This window comes from Clupea harengus, chromosome 3 (assembly GCF_900700415.2).
Source record: "Clupea harengus chromosome 3, Ch_v2.0.2, whole genome shotgun sequence".
Taxonomy (NCBI): domain Eukaryota; kingdom Metazoa; phylum Chordata; class Actinopteri; order Clupeiformes; family Clupeidae; genus Clupea; species Clupea harengus.
The window spans coordinates 4,630,692-4,651,001 of NC_045154.1; the positions used below are offsets into that span (position 1 = coordinate 4,630,692).

The following is a 20,310-nucleotide window of genomic DNA, read 5'->3' on the forward strand; positions in this document are numbered from 1 at the left end:
CGTGGCCTCCGCACCTCCCTGTGCCACTAAAAACCCTCTAGACCCACGGAGGACAGCAGACACTCCTCCACTCACTGCTGGAGTGGCCATGAGTTCCATTCACACACTGGACTGGTCCGGGGAGAACACAACGGATGGGAGGAGAGAAAGAGGCCCAGGGCATCCAGCTCGCTGCCTCTCACACACACACAAGCATCCTTCATCTGGGAGGTAAGAGCCAACCCAAATTGAGATCATTAACCTTTCACAGAGCCAGGCCCCCAGTCCAATGATTGGCAACGCAATCAGCAGTGGCCACTAACCTCTAAAGATATGTCTACCTCTACCTTTTATCTGGTTATGAGGCTCCTGCTTTAAACTGACCTCACTCGTCAATCTTCCCTTCACACCCTTGACCTTTGCAGCTACCTCACTCATACAGTAGATGAGTGCCCACTTGCTGAAGAAGTGCGGACTGAATGAGCAAAAATGCAGGTTAAGGTTTTAATACGAGAGCTAACTGAAGACTCCAGGTCAGTCGAGTCACTGCCTCGTGGCAAACTAAGAGGGGCTGTAATTACAAAACGGAATGCTCTTCAAGGTGGCGCTTCACAGGTCTTCCATATAAAGACTGAATGGCTTCGCTTTTTGTATTGACATGCAGTGAGAATAAATGGCAAGAATTCCTTTTTGTGTTCCAAGCTCCCAACTCTTTTTCATCCCCTAGGTATCATGGCGACAGTACTGCATCTGCTGGCCAGTGACCTGTTGACTGTGAACCTGGATAGTCTTGTGTTCAGCTCCATCATCCAGCGTGGTCTGAGAGAAGCCCTCCTATCAAAGCTGCCCCCATGACTCACACTTCCCTGGGCTGGCACGGGCAATCTTCATCAGGGGGGCTCACTGTTAATGGGGTATGATGGTGTGGCTGTAAATAAGCACCACGTCTGTGCCCTGCTTCCATTTGCCATGTAATTGATGTTAATGTGTGGAGTATGACATGGTGTGGGCTTCCAAACAGAGAATAGAGTGGCACAATGGAGCCACACTGCCAGGGGTAGAAGCAAAAAGTGTGCGCTGCTCTGAGGGAGTCATCATGTGTAAGCATCAATGGTGTTGGAGGTAGGAGCAGACCTCATCTGAAGAGACAATGCTATCCTATATCTGTAAATAATTCAGGCAAATATATCTAGGTTAAATCAGTTTTAAAAATATCATGAGACGCTTATTATTGAGGTGGTATTCCTGCCTACTCTAAATGTTAGATTTGAAATTAATTCGTTTTAATTCTTGATATGTAGTGCAATGATTATTGATAAAATCAATAAATGAATTGTTGAAAAAACAAATACTGATAGTAATTTTACTCTCTAAATTTGGAATCAGCAGAATGTTGTATTGCTGTTTAAATATATTTTCATTTTAGTAATAGTCCTAAACTATGGCACTACCAACTGTGGGGATTTTTCCACAGTGGTTTTGAACTAGGTGTGTCAGAAAATACGGACTGTAAAGGGAAAAAAGCTCTTGGAATATGAGAAGAATGTATCGTGGTGAAAAACTATATTAATAATTCAGCTGTACTTGTCACTGACTGGCAGTGCACAATATAACATTCTACACCACTTAGATCTTGATGTCAGATCCTTGTGATGTGGAATGTTCCTAGAACAGCTTTTAACACACTTTTTGGGCTGCTCTCTGTGAGAATAGTTTCCTTTAAACTATCTTCGACAAGTTAGAAATAGTTACATATAGACAGTAATTGTGTTTTGTTTTTTCAAAATGACAAGCCAACACAACAAAAAGAAAGAGAATATGGTAAAACATGAAAACTAAACCCAGAGTGATGACATCATCCTCATCTTTATTCTTATTCAAGAAGGAGGAAGCAAACAGCCACGGTTCACTTTTCTCCATACCATTAACATATCACAATGACTACCATTATCACAATGACTACCATTAACATATCACAATGACTGCCATTAACATATCACAATGACTACCATTAACATATCACAATGACTACCATTAACATATCACAATGACTACCATTAACATATCACAATGACTGCCATTAACATATCACAATGACTGCCATTAACATATCACAATGACTACCATCCACATCCACATTCTGCTCCCTGGACTCGTTTTACTGCATGTGGACTGTGGGTCACGGTCACGCCACCCAGATGAGGTAAATATGTAGAATGTGGAAAATAGAGCCTGAAACTGGAAAAGCTATCAGTGGTTCACCACTAATGGCACTAGCAGCAGAAAGTTGTGCAGACGTCACATTGAGCGAGTTAGGCAGCGTGACGGAAAGAAAAGGAAGGTAAACAGATGGAATCGGTGACAGAGCAGGAAGAGGAACACCTGTCGGGACTGAAGTGTGCCACTGAGATGCCTGGGTGGAGAACACTAATTGTTCTTTAGGGGTGTGTGTGTGTGTGTGTGTGTGTGTGTGTGTGTGTGTGTGTGTGTGTGTGTGTGTCTCTGTGTGTGAGATATTGTGTGTCTGTGTGTCTGTGTGTGTATATACATATGCCGTTGTGGGTGGGGTGGGGTGTACTACAGCAAGCGCAGTACCCCCCTGAAGGTGTCTAAGCGTGACTCATCTGAACATTAAAATGAATGAGTGAACGCCGAGCCCATGAGCACATCAGGGCCAGGCTACACACAGGATACAGTGCTTCCACCTGACGCCCAATGGTGCAGTGAGCCGTGCCATCCGCATCTGAGCGCTGGCTTACGTAACATTCAAAAGAAACAATAATGGGTAGTGCACAAAACAGTCTAGAATTACTCTTGTTCTGTGATCAAATTAATATTAACCGTCATTATTCCAGTATTCAAAACTTCAAATCTTCAGGTCTCATCTAATGCGTTTTATATTTTAACCTTTGCCACGTGGCTATATGAAAATATGATTATTCCCAGAACTTATCAAGAAAGTTAAATAAGAAGCTTTTCTGTATAAAAATCTAAAAGTGCACCTTTCCTTTGTGGGTACTGATACTTTCAAAGATACTGACCGAGGAAAGAACTCTGTCATTTTTAACTACTACCAACCAGGTGGTCGGCTTCAAAGCACAAAAAAGCGACTAGTTCTCAGAATGAAGTTACTGTTGACATAGTGGGAGCATTCATGATGAAGGGTGTGGTCCCATCCCTGGCTTTTTAATAAATGGGAGGAGGATATGATTATGGCTGTCACACCCCTAACAGATCAACTTAAAGCAGGATTACACACTGCAGACCGACACTGCTTCAAGGTCCCTCGAAAAAAGAGTAATGTGACCGGGGTCTTATGGAACCAATCAACATCTGACTTCCAGATGTTCGCTATGCCGAGAGCAGACATAATTGGTCTTCTGTGCTTCTACAAAACCCACTCCATACAGATGCATATATATATTTGAACCTCCTTTGCCCCAGTACACACAATGAGAAAGCACACACTGTTCTGTGAATAGTACTAAACCACGACCACAGAGAGCTAATACTGCTCACCAGCCTTATAAAACACAGACTACAAAAACAGACGAGATACATGTCCAAACATTAAGGATGTATAGAGCGCAAATACAGCACTCAGCCAGACACCCACCAACCCCCACATCAACGCTTCACGCTGAAAACGAAAGAAAACAGCAAGCCAGATAAACAAGTGAAGTGAATATCTGGAGTAATTTTCTTTAAGTAGAGCACATTTGCAGTGTGTGTGTGTGTGTATGTGTGTGTGTGTGTGTGTGTGTGTGTGTGTGTGTGTGTGTGTGTGTGTGTGTGTGTGTGTTTGTGTGTGTGTGTGTGTGTGTGTGTGTGTGTGTGTGTGCGCGTGTGCGTGTGCGCGTGTGCGTGTGTGTGTGTGTGTGTGTGTTTGTGTGTTTACACCATCATTACAGTGAAAGCGGCGTTAGGCGTGCTGACACCATATGGCCACCAAAGTGTGGTGCTGGCGTATGATGTGTGACCTCTTCAACACACAGGGACAGACATGGATTTACGTCACAGGACACTGAGCCTCACAACCTCCCCCAACAGCATACTGCTCCATGGCTAAGCTTTACGTCTAAGAAAGAAATGTAGGGCTGGCATGTTTTTTCTACACCCTAACAAAAGAATTAGAGAATTCACATGTACAGTTATTAATTTAGCAGACATTTTCATACAAAGTTGTTTAGTCTAAAGTCCTAATTTGTTTTGTGCTCCTTGGGAGACCATGGTCTTAGTGGTGTTAGGACCTTCCTCTACCAGTTTTGCCACAAGAATACAAATACTAGTCCATCTACAGGTCAAGCATATACCATAACATGAGTCCACAGACATATGCCCCCAAAGCAAAACCGTGGAGAGAAGTAGAGCGAAAGGATGGGAGGATGTCTCTCTGCTTACCTCTTTGGAGTAGAAGAGGACAGACTGCTATGTCTGGAACTCTGAGGCGTTGCCATTCTGTCCAAGCTCAGTCCCCTTCAGCATAGCACCTGGAAGCAAATGTGCTCATTTAATATTTACAGACAGATTTATTTAACTTATTTCGCATTTTACATGACCATTATGACAGCCACCCTTTGCCGGTTTAACAGTGGAGTTCATTTTGGGGCATACAGCACAATGTAATCCACTCTCCTTGCATTGCCATCTTACATTTTCCACTGCTGTCACTGGGGTTTGGAAACTGTCCACTGTTTTCAGTTTGCTGAGATCTTTGCAAATGGGCACAGACTTAAACTCCTGCTCAAAGCTTGCAGATTCTCAGCAGGACCAAGCTTCTTAACCAATGTTGAGATATTTAGACTGCTAAAGTCACAAGTTACCACAAAGGTAGGTCAAGACGAAGATGATACGATTGTCGCCGCTTTCCCCCTCAAATCCAATGAGTATGTAGTTTATGATACACTTCAGAGGCTATTGTATGACAGGAAAAGGTACCACTAAAACCGTACCAATATTCACTGTATCTTCTGTTGACATTAAACAAGCAACACCATTCTATTTATTGCAACCATAGGTTGAGTTGTACAGCACAGGATCCATGAGTTATTTCTCATTATTGATCTGCATCCAAGCCTTCTATTCTTGTCTTGTCTTTTTCTCCAAAGCAATTCAATTATCAATAACCCCCTATTTAAAATAGCTGCAGCTGGAGTGTGCCAATAGAATATTTCTTATCTCTTAATTTATTGGCTTGCTGCCATCCAGTGACTCTACACTTTGAACACAAGCAAGGTCTGCTGCTCTTAAGTGCTCACAACTTTATTCTGCATTCTTTATTGATGTATCCCATTTAGATTTTTCCATTTTTAAACCTGCGAGGCACGAGGGCAGGGCCTTATTCTAATCCATTTAGTTAATGACATCCTGCCGCTGCAGAATGATTTCATGTTTGATGTTTACTGTGGGGCACAATTAGCTAACACATAAGACTCAGTAATCTCTGTGGAGCAGCTTCATGTAACAGGTAGATTACATTAAATGCCTGGAAAGCTTTACAGACCAAATGGATAAAGAAAGAAGGTTCGGTGCAGAGGGACTGACAGGAGTTTTGTGCTGTGGATAGTGTCCATTTTTGAGGGTCACTACATATACATATATTCTCCACATTAATTGATTAATTGTAAGAATGGGTTTAGCAGCCAATACTTACTGATCTCAAAAGGGGCAAACATTCTGTTTCCATTGGGCTAAAACAGGTCAAACCAGATTGCATATTGTCATACTTGTTTTTGCTATGATTATACACTGAAATAAGCATATATGGGAAGTGGTTTAATGGCAATTGGAAGTGGTTTAGATGAGGGCAAAGACGATGCAAAAATGTCAATGTCGTTGTTTCAGTTATGTAGAGAAATTCATGGAAAATGAAATTGAACGTCACACAAGCCTCTACTGATATTCTGGCTCGTCTCGCTATTGGGTTTGGGAAGTTTGATTTACTATCTCGGTTTGCCATGATTCCAATTTTCGTGATCCTGTTCATCCACCCACTTTCAGTGCAATTTTAATTGATGCTCATAACATACGCCCATACGCCCGGTTTGAATCCAATGGAACACTTCCACACCACAATGAGTGAGTGAGTGTGGGCTGGCCAAACCAAAAATCACTGAATGCAAAACCTCATATCTCACATTACAAATTTTGTACAAAGTAAAACTTCTCAGTTTAGCACAAATGAACCAAGCAAAAGAAATAGTTAACATTAGAGGATATAGAGTATTTAGGTCAGCTATAGAATGGTCTACATAAAGTTTTACAATGTCAGCTGTTCTCATGATGTGACATACATGCTGTTGTCATCACTGCTGGGCGCAGTCCTAAATTCCAGAGGAACTAAACCATCAGCTGGACGGAGTGGCCTCCTCAATACACAGATGTGGATACAAAATGAAATGCTGATAATGTCAACAATTTTAAGTAGAAGTAATGTTGGCATACAATATGTGCTGCTATGGATCCATGGACTCATCCATCTGCACTGTGCATTCATTTGGTATGCAGTTTCAATATCCCTGTATGGAAGTACTATACTTGCCTACCAAATGAGGTTCACATATCCTACTATGTTGAAAGTAAATAAATGTCAATTATGTCATTATTTTGTAAACATTTACTTAGTAGATTTAAATTTGCTTTAACTAAAACTATGAAAACATGTAAGGTAACTTCCCTTGATTGATTTCACTCTGTTCCATCTTTGGCCGATACATACACAGAATATAGCCATGACTTGAGTGTGGCCTTGACAATATACTTCACACGTATAAGGGGTCTATCATACTATTTTATCTGTGAAGATGAACACCACTATTAAAAGGAAAGATAAATAATGTTAAAAGATGATAGTAATTATATGATTGAGGCTCAGCATAATATGCAGCGGTGGGGAGGTCAGTTCATCTATGAGGCCAGTATTAACCTTGGTATCACCAGAGAAACCTTGTGGAAAGGAGAGGGGAGGCAGATAAAGGGCATCTATTATTGAGGTATGGCATTACCACACAAATAAAGGTGAGGGAAACTAATGAGCCAAGTCTAGCAAACCTGTTAAGCCCAAGCACACTGTTTGTTTAAAAGGCAAATCAAGTGAAATTAAAACTCAAAATCTGAATTATCATTGATCAATGACCATCCAACATTACTGATTTTGTCTGGAATTATAGTGTTTGGGTATTAGATATTGTACTTGTATTGTATTATAATTGGTTAGTAAATATTGAAGTCTCCACTATGTGGTGAAAGGATGCTAAAAGAGCAGTTCTATACAAAACTGTACTTTTGCAGTTGAGCTGTGAAGTGAGGTCGGCTTTTTTTCAGTGTCTAGCAGAAAAGTATATCACTCCCCTGGCTTCCTGGCTATGTCCCCAAGTGTGGGGTGGGCTAGCCTAGGTGCACGAACAAAGAACACCTCTGTTTTATCCATGTCATTCTCAGGGTAGAATAACAACTTGGCAGTGGTGCATGTGTGTTTTAATTTAAGACCCTGCGAGCAGTTGAGAAGTGCACTGGGCATTGGAAACACCTATGTGCTCATGCGAGTGAGAGAGAGTGTACAAGAGAATTCCACACCATTACACCAGCAAGACACAGAGAACCAGAACCAGAATTCAACCCACACTGCAAACTCATAGTCAAACCCACTCAGCAACAAGTTTTGCATGCAAGAATATGGTTACTCTGCAACAATGAATGCACTGTGGACAGAAGAAAAAGTTGAATTGTTACACATAACACATTTGCATTTTCCTTCTACATCAACATTTTAGGCACATTAGCTTTTACCACACAATGCTGTCATTCAGAGGCAAACAATTTGTTGTCTATGGACTTCATTTTCTGTGGTTTTACAAAAGTGCATTTTTGAGAGAACCTCAACCATGTTTCAGGCTAAAACCACTAACAACACAAGATCTGTCACTTGAGACCAAAACACAAAATGTACTGTACTTCAGCAAAAACTCTTTATCACAAACATACCAAAAGCAATAAAACAATAGCTGTTGAAAATTAAGGAAAGAAAAAGGAAAGGAAAAAGATCCCATACTACTCACCATGGCTTTGAGAATACAGACTTACTCTTATGGCCAAGGATAAGAGAAGTTTCCTTAATAGACAAGAGGAATAAAAGGTTTCCCAGGAATCTGCTGGGCAGGCATCACAGAATAAGGTGAAGTGGTAATAATAATGATGCCTTGATGCTGGCCATGATATTGTTGTATTCCAACCCGAAAGACAGGTCCATCCTTTGGGATGAGACAGTTGAGGATGATAAGGCTGTCCCTATCACAGGCACTGGACCAGTATAAGACACGACTCTGCGTCTGGGAAACTGGCTGCCCTGCTCCCAGTCCCAGTTTGGAGCATTCCTGTCTGGCGCTGAGTGGGCAGGCTCAACGTTGGCCTGGTCTACACATGGGGCAGCCTGACTCCTGGTACATGCATATACAGTATGCTTCAACGTTGACTATTAACCACCACGTCAAAGAGTCTGAGTTTGAGTTTGAGACAGACAAGTAAACCTAAGCCACAGCCCCAGGCCTCTCTAACAAAGATCATCACTCCAGTTTTGAATGCATTCAAAACACAAGACAGCCCCTACATAGTATAGCTCCCTAGATTCAGTATCTGATGTCTCCCAATGTAGACAAACAACGTGACTCCAAAAGCAGCCACATTCCTCTGATAATACTGCTAGAGTTATTTTGGGTTGGCTTTGCCTGCTGGTGACACAGGACAAACCAATTCCAGAGGGGGATTTTCCATAGTATATATTTATCTTTGAATAGCAAATGCAGAAAACAGGGGTTCATTAGGGTCTCATGAAAGTAACTGTGGAGCTTTCCAAAGTCTTACTGGTTGGGAGAACTTAATCAGGCGTTCAAGGGTGTTGCCACAACCATTGCAAGGGACTAGTGGTTATGACTTCTCCAGACACAGATCTGAGACACGTCCCTGTTTTTTTTTTTCATCATGACATATAACAAGCTAAAGAATTTCTTTCCAAAGTTATGAGCTATGTGACAGAAAAATACATTGTATGAAACATTATTCACATTTTAAATAATAACAACAACTAGTTTGGCTAGTTTGTTCATACCTTTCCCATTCCTAAAGCTACCTTATACTTTAATACTTCAAGCCACAGTCACCAAGAGCAGGAAGTGGGTGTGACTTTCCTTAAACCTCCTGTATCTTTCTAGTAGTTGTAGAACTCGAGGAATGAATCATTCTCTGATTCATACACTTGACTTAATCCCACTGAAATTACAGACCCATTTTTTAAAGTTTGTGTTGAAATGTACAAAACTTTTTCCATAGTATATCATGACACTGTAAATTAGTATCCTTGCCTGAGAAAGCGCCGGATGTGTTATATTTTGGTTTGCACGTAAAATGGCATGTCATGATGTAGATATCCATTGGTCTAAATTTGGGTTGAAACTGAAATGGCACCAATGCCATGGTTTATTAACTCCTCTACCACCCACACAAGGGCTCAAACTCGGGCTGTCAGAAAGATGTTTTTCTGAAGAAGGTGGAGCTCAATCATTTCCGACAGTGCAGTAAAAATACCAGGAGCCCATCAGTGGAAGTGACAGCCTCTGCTGTCAGCTCAGGCTTACACAATCAACCTGCATCCACGCTCACACACTCACTCACAATGGCAATCACAAACACACACACAAACACACACACACAAATATTCAGATAGGGAAGAATTTAACAACATTATGTTAAGCTGGCCAACACACACTCATACACACATGTTGTTTTGGTTAATCACCTCTCACAGAGATGGGGGGGGGGGAGTGTTAAGGATACTAGGAATTGAGATGCACCACAGAACATTTTTTAGAAAGAAAGCAAGAGAGAAAAACAAAAACAAACAAAGAGCACAAAAGCTTTGGTGTTACAGAAATACATAAAGAGACAGACATGGTGCAGTGAGATATGGCAGATAAGACAGCTTACAACACTAATACAGTAATGTCCAGCAGTACACAAGTACTTAAGTTTCAGATTAGCCTACTGTAAACAATGAAACTTCCACTTCCAGCCTGTTAGATTTATTAGTGGAGGCCAACCATCAATATTCACAGGTGATGTCCATTAATCATTACTGAAAATTATACCACAATGTATGGTGAGGTATGGAACAGTGCACAGTTTTTATATAAAAAACACAATATTTTATAAATGGGTGTTTTTTTCCATAGTTACAGTACTTAGTTCTTAGTTTCATATCTACTTCTTATTTGGGGGCATTCTATTCCATAACAGCGAACAGGCTTTGTCTCTGTTGATACTGTGTGATGTCATTTACACATTGCAGCCTGTATTCAGTGTGATGCTCCAACCCAGTGCAAAGATTGCCTAGTAGGGGCTCCCCCTGCACAGCTCTGCAGGACACAGCTAGATGGCTGCAGGCCGGGAGTTTTGGGGCTGTTTTCCAGGTAGGCTACCTGTCACACCAAGACAGCATGTTTGGGTGTTGTGGAGAGTTTGGCACTTTAAAGAAGCTTCAATCCTCATTTGCATTTAGCACTAGAGCCTATCAGTGAGGCTTCTCCTCTTGCTGTCAACTGTCATGTGTCATTCTAGCCAGTCTGTTGAAACTCAATCCTAGGTCAGCAGGTTCAGGGTAGGCTGCCTGTCACACTTGGACAGAGCACCTACCGTTGGCTGCACTGGCAGATGCAGAACAAGTGAGACTTCCACCCGTTCCCTCACCTCTTGGTGCTAATCCTAACTGAGCAACCACCAGACAAGTCACTATGAAACATCGTTCAGACCCTATCAATGTATGCCTTATTGAACAGAAACATCGTACAGACCCTATCAATGTATGCCTTATTGAACAGAAACATCGTACAGACCCTATCAATGTGTGCCTTATTGAACAGAAACATCGTACAGATCCTATCAATGTGTGCCTTATTGAACAGAAACATTACTTCCATGTCAGATGTGACAGGTGGATGCTTCTCAGTTTATTTTTCTTTGTATCACTAAACCAATTAAAGTTTTCCTTGGCTGGCAGCGCACATTCCCTGAACATTTTCAGTGTTACAATGTAGCCCAGTGTCTGGAATGCACACACAGACATAACAACAACATAGCAGTGCTTCTGTAAGATTAGTACTATAACGTGCAAGGGGTAGTGACACTTCCATGTGCGTAAGAGACTGTGGGAACTCCCAACATGCTGTGCGTAAAATGGTGTGGATAACTGTTCTGTGTTCTAGGAATTCTGTGTGTATTGCCCTCCTTTTGTGTCCTGCGTAGTATGACTTATTTATTTGTTTGTGTGCTCTTTTGTAATGCTGTTTGTGTTAGGCCCTGTGTTAGTCATCTGTGAGCCTTCAGTAACTTGTTCATGAATAGATTGGACCTCTCTGCCATTCCTGCCCTTCTGTATGTGTGTGTCCTGCCTGGTTTGTGTGTTCAAGTCACCAATAAAGTGGCACTCCTGGGGTCATGCAGTGTACATACAGGGCGCAGAGGCTGCATTCTCTGTCTCGCTAAGCATTCTTCCAGGCTACCTACCATACTGTAGCGAGCAAAGGGGATTGTGCTTCTGTGTGTGTGGCATGTTGTGCATGTGTGCCTGTTAGAATAATTGATGTTTTATTTCTGTGCTTTTTTTCGAATGTTTTTTTTTTTAATGTGTTGCCATGTATTTCTGTTGTCCTTTTTGAGTGTGTGCATTTTGCATAATCGAATGTATGTGATTCTCTGTTGTTACCATTTGCCCACCCCTACCTAGTTGTGTCTGCTTTCCCTTCACCCAATGTCAGTCCTGTAAATGCTCATGTGTGCGTTAATAAACGCCAAAGACCAGCCTGGTTATCCATTCCCTACAGTAGGCCTACTTGGGTGTAGCATTTTTGTAGCAATGCGTTGAAAGGTAGCCTACCCAAACCAGTGGAGAAGTCATGTTGCTTGCTCTGTCTGATTCTTTAGGCTATCTGGGTTTAGTTTTGTATATGTTCATTTAGCCTCTTAAGTGAAACAATGTGACATGAGTTTGAAATGTATTATCTCAGATATTAACTCACCTAGCTGAGTCGGATAATGTCCCAAGCCATTAGGAGCAGCATTCACTCAAATGTATCCATGGGGTGACAATGTAGTTGCCCTATATGGTGTTTTATTTTAGTCATGAAACCTACTTAGATAACAAAATGTCTACAGCAAATGAAATTGCCTAGACCATTTGGCTACCTGTTTCATGATTCTCATGATTATTTACTGTCTGAGATTTCACCACAATGTATGTTACAATGTATAGCAATCAAGAAGGTCGCGCCTGTCCTGGGAAAAGGTGAACGTCAACCTCTGGTGTGAATATGTGGGTAAGTAGCCTTCTTGTCTCGAGCACCAGCTAGTTAGCCATCAATTGCAAGCTAGGTAGGCTAAAACCATAGACAAAAATGTATGACTTGCCTATGGGCTAAGCTATTAACTAAGGATGTTATAGTTAGCTACACCCGATAGCAAAACACAATGTTTCATAATACATGTATAATTTGTATTCATGTAACAAAGGCCTACGTAAAGCATTGTAACATTTCAAACTTGAGGAATACGGACAAAAATGACTAAGGTGATGCTGGCCTATGGTAGATTTTCATCTATTTGAGATGGACACAAACCTATGAGACACTTTTAGGAATGGAACAGGAGCCCGCTAAACAACGACACATTCATGGTGTTTTTGTCATAACCTCCGTAACTGACGAAGTTGATTTTCAGATGAAGCAATTAGGGCGGAGTAGCCCATACCAGGAATCGTTAAAAAAAAGGGCATGTGGACAGTGAAGATCTGGGTCCTAAAAGTGGCGGTGGCCATAGCTGGCCGGGGCTTTTATGATTATTAGTGTAACAACAGGTGTGAGATAACAAACCTCACGTCATAGGTAGACTAATGCATTGCACTTTCATGTCCAAATCATGTACGTTATGTTTTGATTCAATTTTAGATCCATTCCAGTGATGCCAAGTTAACAGTATCAGCTAGAGCAGCTTGTTTTGGTCCATCTTAAAAGAGGTAAAGAGTTGATGTTTTTGCTCAAAACCAGGTAAGGTATGCTTTCATTATTTCATATAAGACACATATTTGGCAAATGCTTATACATTTTAGAGATGAAGGCCTCTAGTGGCAGCATGTTCAAAGGATCACTCCTGATTGATGCCGAAGGTCAAAAAAGGGTCCTCATCTCATCTGAGGAGAGCCTGCTTGACAGGCTTGTTGAGAGCATTGGAGACTGGTTCAAGGATGTGAGCACAGGTGTTCTAATAGCTTCAAAGCAGGGTTCTTCAATAATTGGCCACAGTCAGGAGATGGGGAAAATTCAAATCAAGCTCTCTAAAAGTTGTCGGCAGATATAATCAGTCATTGTTCCACATTCTTAAACGTAAACATTTGATCACATTTGGATTTGGTTATTTTACCGATAATTTTATCCCCTTCCTGAATCCAGACTACTAAACTGAGTCATAAACTAGTTTGATACCATGTCAGTGGACATAATATTTGTGATGTGTTTGTGACATTCTAAGCAGCCTCTGCTATCATGGATGAAATATTGGATGTCCCTTCAACCTTTTATCGTCAGAATGAAATGTAATTTATCAGGTTAGGTCCCTAAATTAATAACTTATTTTGCCCTTTGTTAAAGAAAAAAGTGTAATCACTTGTTTGGTTGCATTTGTGGGTTCAATGCATCGTGTACATATCTGCTGGTTATTCCAACCAGATGGCAGAAACCGAGGACTCAAATCAAGCCGCCCAGTAGATTGACCTCTTTCTCGCTTATTCATCCACATATCATACTGAGGTCCATGCAATGTACAGTAGGGCCTAAAACCATGTTTTAAACCTGTTAACACCGAGAAGCACCAGAGTTCCCTGCCTTGTAACACTGCCTTGTCAATGCTTATCCTAATTGGAGAGATATTCTGAACTGAAACGCAGCCAGCAACAGCAAGCACACTTGTGTGCAAGCTAGCTGAGTAGCATGGGCACCGACGTGAAAAAAGAGGAGTTTGGCATGGCTGGCACATACAGTTCTGAGGTGTTCAGTGTGTTTCTGCCCGTAGACCTTTCACAGCTCTCATCTTTTGGACATATCACACAATGCTGTTGTTGGGGCACAACTTACAAATGTTGTGGACATTAAAAATGGATGGGGGTTAGATTACGGCTTTAGACAGTCCAAGAACAAGGTGTAGGGGTGCAAGCTAAAGGTAGTGTGTGTGTGTGTGTGTGTGTTACATGTAATACGTGATGATATGTTATATTTAAAAGGAAGCACTGTGAATGAGCTTTTAAGTTAATGGTAGAGAGTAAAAGAAATACACAGTGCTGTTTAGTTCATTTTTTCTTATATAAAGTGATAGTAACATGAACTGGAACTTTGGCAGAAAAGCCAGATGGTTAATATTGGATCTTGGTACATTAACACTTCCAGAAGAGGCACATGAGGGGGAAGTAGTTTAAGGATGAGTAATATTTAGCCAGCGCACACTGGAAAAACACACAGCAGCAATATAGCCTGCTTTTACAGCGAGAGGAGAGAATAAGATGCAGAAGAATGCCAGTCAGACAGGCAGGGGAAGATGGCTCTATGACATTTTAAGTGCATTTTTCCTTTGTCTGTGAGCATCCGGTGGATGCTGGGAATGTCTCAAAAAAGCTAATGATGCACTTTTCCCCTCATTCTGCTTCATCACCCCCTTCTCTCTCTATATCTCTTTTACTCTCTCTTTCTGTCTGGGTATGTGTGTCTGTTTCTTTCCTTTCACCCAGTTATAAAGTAATAGTGTAGAAATAGATCGCCTCCACATTACAGTTAGATTTGAACATAACTGAACAAAACTAAACTAAAAAACTGTTCACTGGCAAAAAGGATGCAAAGAGGATGATAGGACATGCTTTCTATTGTAAGTGGATATTGTAATGCTGTTGTAATTGGATAGATAAATGGTGAGCATCTATAATATTTACATCAGAGCTAAGCTGTTATTCTTCCACATGTATGAATACATTCATGTTATTCATTGTGCCTATATGCACTAGCTTTGACATAAATCTTTATATGCATGGCTAAATGTTTAGGCAGTCTGCCGTCTCCTGCTCATTCCTTATGTAACACTCAGTGAATGAGATCATAGCAGGTCATATTACAGAGGGGGGTTAGATGGTCAGATGCTGTGGCCCCACCCAGTACATAGACCTGACCGTGCAGACAAACCACACACACACACACACACACACACACACACACACACACACACACACACACACATTTGTGTACATGTTATTGGCTTATTTGACAAGACCAATCGTATATAAGCCAGGTAAACGGTGACAGGGTTGCTATGTAAACGGCATACCTTTTCTTTGGGTGAGCTGTGATCCCTGGCCCATAAACAGCCAGCTGAGAGCCTGTAGTAGATACTCTAACTTAATGTAAGGATACACATTAGAGATATATAAACTGACTCACCAAATCTGTTCAAAAGTAACATGGCACAATTTAAATCCTTTTGGCAGGGTAACAAAACCATATATCCCCGGATACTGTCATGTTGTTGAATGAAATTAGTGTGTCATGCTCTTGTTGCCATACCTTCATATAAGGTGAACAGCCAAATGAAAAATCCCCATGCATTAGTAGGCCAGAGGAGCTGTCTCTTTGTGCCACAGAGGAGGATTACACAGAGAGTAGTCACAGACTAGTAAAGTCCCTTCAGGAGCCTGTTGTACTGTGAGGATGTGGTTACAACTTTGTCTACTTAGGGCTTGAGATGGGCCCTGAAGTTCTCCTGTCCAATAGGAGTGTATGTGTTGTACCCTTGAGGTTCTCCTGTCCAATGGGAGTGTATGTGTTGTACCCCTGAGGTTCTCCTGTCCAATGGGAGTGTATGTGTTGTACCCAGCACGCCTCAACTTGTGGAGCTCCAGCCCTCTGACACCCAGAGACAGTGTTAATAATGAATGAGCCAGAAAGAGACACCCCATAACACACATGGCCAGGTAAGATGAGCGCTTGGCCTCATATGTGTTGGTGGACCTTCTCAGAGGAGAATAGAACACGGCTCTTGCTAAAGCGTATAAATGACACCATTCTAAACGGTATGTGTAAAGCTGCTCAGAGAGATCTTGATAAATACAAAGGGCCCCAATTTCATTGGGCTATGAGCACCACGAACGGGATTCGCACATCAGCAACCATGCAGGGAGAATAGGCGGGAATACCTATATTTGCTCATTTCATTGTCACAAAGCAGGGTGCAATCAAGCCTAGATGGGTTGGGTTGAGTTATTAGTTGATGTGGCAATGAAGTTATTCATATATCAGCCATCACAATGATTCGACCGTACCGTATTAGATTCACACGGAGCTCGGTAATTGTTCTGTTGTTGTACAGTCTCAAAATTAAATTGCCATCCTGTTGGCCAGGCCTATCGTTTGGGGAACAGGGACAGAAGGTGCATTTGTTTGCCATTGCAATTGATTAGATACCACACAGACCAGCCTCTAGCCTTGTTGACTGTGTCAAGTGTCCCCGTGTCTTATTAAAGCAACATCAGGCAGGTTTTTACCTTTTTCAAGTTGTTTTTAGGTGCCTAGATTTCATAATGCCTTTGATTCATTTGGATTGTATACAGTCATATGAAGGGCAAATGAGTGGTGGTAGTGTTGGCAGTGGCTCAGGAGGCAGAGCAGATGTTCCTGTTTGGGCGCAGCTCCTTTGGGTTGTGTGCTGAAGAACCTTCAGCAAGGCACGTGCCATGTCTGCCCTTTTATATTGGCAACTGTGGGTACAATGGCACAAGGTGTTCTCAACATTGGCATGTTGTTTAGATTTCGGCATATGGTTTTAAAATTTCCGGATAGACACATTTATCATACTAGAATATCTGATAGAAAATTGACCAGTGATCTTAAGACTTCGTTCTCTTTTGTGAAATTCTGTTCACCAAACAGTTCTCGTATTGAGTCAACGTTTGCGACGACCCCCATATGTTTACTACCTACAATTAATCTCTCATACCTGCCATGCAAACAGGTGCTTCTCTCATCATATAAATCTGTTCCACAAGACGGGTAGAGAGCCGGCCCCAGTGAAGTGAAGTGAGTGAAGACCCAGGGTTGGAGCAGAGGCCAATCCTGTTTGAAGGCATGGATGTGAAGAAGGGGGTTTGGAGAATAGGGTAGAGGGAGTTGGAAGCAGTGACTCATGTGCATTCAAAGTCCACAGCTGGTTGGTATTAAAAGGGAGTGTTTGGGGTCTAGATCTTAGATCAGCGTCCAGACCTGGACCCTCACTGCTTGCCAGGGAACCCAGACACTTCAGCTGTGCTGAAGAATGTGCTAGGTGTTTCCATTTAAATATTTTTCTTAGTCTGGGTTAAGATGTAGACTGTAAGGTAAGTCCATGTGTCCCTCAAAATTGCTGGGTTTGTGTGATTTAACGGTGCCTGAGGGTTGAACACACACACTCTTTCAACATTGTTTTCTTGTTGTCCTTTTTTGAGGGTATGCTCAATTGTAATGGGTCTGTAGCCTATTAGTTCATAACTGCATGTGTGAGCCATTTGGATAGATATAAATAGAATCATTACAGCTGTACGACAGGGTAGAGGAGATTTTTTTGCAAACAATTCTCAAGAGAAAGACGGCTTATGAAGGAGGTGGAGATGTGGAGTGAGAGTGAGGGCTTGAGGGTCAAGCAAACAAGGGGCTAGAAGAGTGGGTATGGAGGACTTGGGAGAGTGCGAAGGCTCCCTGAGGAACAGTTCACACTCCACAGCCACGTTTGTATCTGATAATATCACTAGGTAACACGTCTACATCCTGAGTAAGAGACTCCTGATGAGATCATCCTGATTCCCCACTCTATTCAGAAACCCGCGATATTTACTTTCTAATATAGAATACATGCTTTCAGAGACAGCTTTTGGAAAGGGGATCAAAGTCTTCAATATAAATCATTAAAGTTTTGGGTACTTCAATGGAATGTGGAAGCAAAACTCCTATCACTCCTATTTTTAGGACTCAACAATAAATCGCAGAGCATTGTCGGACTAAATTTAGTTCCTAAACAAACAATGAGGTCACTAATCTGTAACACCCGTAGTTTCAAAAATACTCTGCTGTTAGTTGTACATGTTGTACTATAAATCTTTTGATTTAATGATCTCAAGCTCTTTTGGAAGCATTGACACAAACAAAAGGTTATTTGTATGACCAATTGGAACATTGTCATGACATTCATCAAGACAGGCTCACCGGTTAGCTATTGTCCAATCACGCTGGGTAAAGAAAACAACAGGACACATTGTCATATTTAGCAAGAAAGCCTTCCTTTACTCTTGTCAGAAGTCCTTAATAAAGGTTTCAGTAGTTTTGTTTCAGTTAGAATTATTAAGATTAAGATGAGCAGTGCTCATTGGTGGAAGCCAATGGTGACAAATTATGTGATTGTTAACTGTCATTCTAAGAGCTCTGGAACATTTGGGTAATAGGGGAGATCCTGGCCTGGATTATGCCCATTGAACTAGGATATTTGGGTACCCTAATGGGAAGACCCTTAGGCTAATCAGGATGACTTCCTGGTGGAACTCTCTTGAAATTGATACCATGAATGCAGACTGCACAGGCTGATGGCTGTAGTTATTTACTGACTACCAACTTCTAAATGGATTACCAGCCTTCTCCACTTCACTATAATAGTTTAACTTTGTTATCTGAAATAACCCTAACCAACTATTGGAGTCCCCAAGTGGGTAGCCCTAACAAAACAAAGTGAGGGAGCTCCTTCTTTAAACATTAAATCACAAATGTACTTGTCACATCAGAAGCATTATAGTTAACATAAAGTCAAATCAAAGCAAAACATTTACTGGAAAGGTCAGTTGGTTACATGGGCATAAGATCATACAGCCCTTAGTTCTAAACTGCTACAACATCTCTTCACTTCAAATGTCAACAGCTGGAAGTTAGAGGGATGTTGACTGGTGTCTGTTGTCTTGACAAGTCTCTGTTGTCATAACAATAGAGAAAAATATGCCCAGAAAAAAAATTCATCTGCATTTGTTGATGTTGCCATTTTTACTTTGGACTAAAAATCCAAAATGGACTGTTCTCAAGTGCTGCAGCATTGGCAGCAAGCTATCTAAAGTGTCCAAAGACAAAGTTTTTACATGTCTGTTTACTTAAAATAGAACAGTGCGTGCTGGGTCAACACTTGTTTTTTTTTTAAATATTTAGTTTAAAACCATGTTCCTCTGCAATTTGCTGATTCTTAGATGAGCCTCCTTTGTCAGATGGAGGAATTAGTGGTTGCAAAGGACCCCACGACTCGACTTATAATCACAAATGGTTGGATTGGAAGTTAGATTTAGAAGTTGGATAATGAGAGGAAACTCAGCTGACTCTTTTGGTTTCTCCTAGCAGTCATTCTGAGAACTCTTGGTAAATGGTCATAATTTTTATGTATGGTTGTACAGTGGCAGGTAGCAATTAAGTTTATGAACACCACATTTGTCTTTCAAGTCATGTGCATCCAGCACCTTCGGTTAGGTGTGACATTTACTTGTTCTTTAGACTTATCAATAAACAAATCCTAATGTCACCACAGAGGCTGATTATAGAACACAGCTGGAAGGGCCTTGAACATAAGTGTAGGGATGTATTAACATAAATGTAAAATACAAATGACTAGAGATGTATTTAATGGAAGGTTAAAGCTATAGGAGCCTGTTTACTCAAATAAAAAAAACTACTGAATGTGTACAATAGGGCTTAATTTAGCAAACATCTGTGTAGTAGACTACACATTCTTTTCAATTTGTCACACACATTGATCTCTCACAAATCAGAATGCCAGTAACTGCTACACTTAGCTTCAACTCTGTTTCACTATCATGAACTACTGAATAGATTTCCAAAAACATGATGTTGGCCCTTAAGACTGCATGTTAGTTTACTAATCATGTTCCATGATTTCTCAGGACTGTGAAGTATGAATTTAAAAAAGTAGTTATTTTAGATACCCTATCAAGTCAACCATGAGCACATAAACAGCTGTAGAAGAATTGATTTCAGCCTCTGCTGCCATAGAGAAAAACATCAGAGGTTCCAGCTGGAAGCGCAGGGACAGAATGAGCACACTGTCTAAGTGCTGCCTGGACTGTGAGGCGAGAAATAAAGCATGACCTCCCCATGACGTTCACTCTTGAGTTACACCGATACGCAGACACTGGTCTTCCACTTTTGGCTGACCCAGGATATGAAAAACAAACAGCAGGTT

At 41.3% G+C, this 20,310-nt stretch overlaps 1 protein-coding gene across 3 annotated transcripts in view; it reads right to left on the minus strand.

Annotated features, from left to right (window-relative positions):
- Positions 1 to 20,310, minus strand: part of LOC105911282 (INSC spindle orientation adaptor protein) — a 39,685-nt gene that overhangs the window by 17,074 nt on the left and 2,301 nt on the right. For 2 of the 3 annotated variants that reach the window (XM_012840068.2, XM_031564298.1), the window contains exons 1-2: positions 12,045 to 12,125; positions 4,381 to 4,469 (exon numbers count right to left, since the gene is read on the minus strand). In XM_012840068.2, coding sequence (XP_012695522.2) covers positions 4,381 to 4,436 — 56 coding nt within the window. In that variant the 5' untranslated portion in view covers positions 4,437 to 4,469; positions 12,045 to 12,125. Of the gene's footprint in view, positions 1 to 4,380; positions 4,470 to 12,044; positions 12,126 to 20,310 lie in introns of those variants that run through there. The other variant, XM_031564300.2, reaches the window with a different exon arrangement.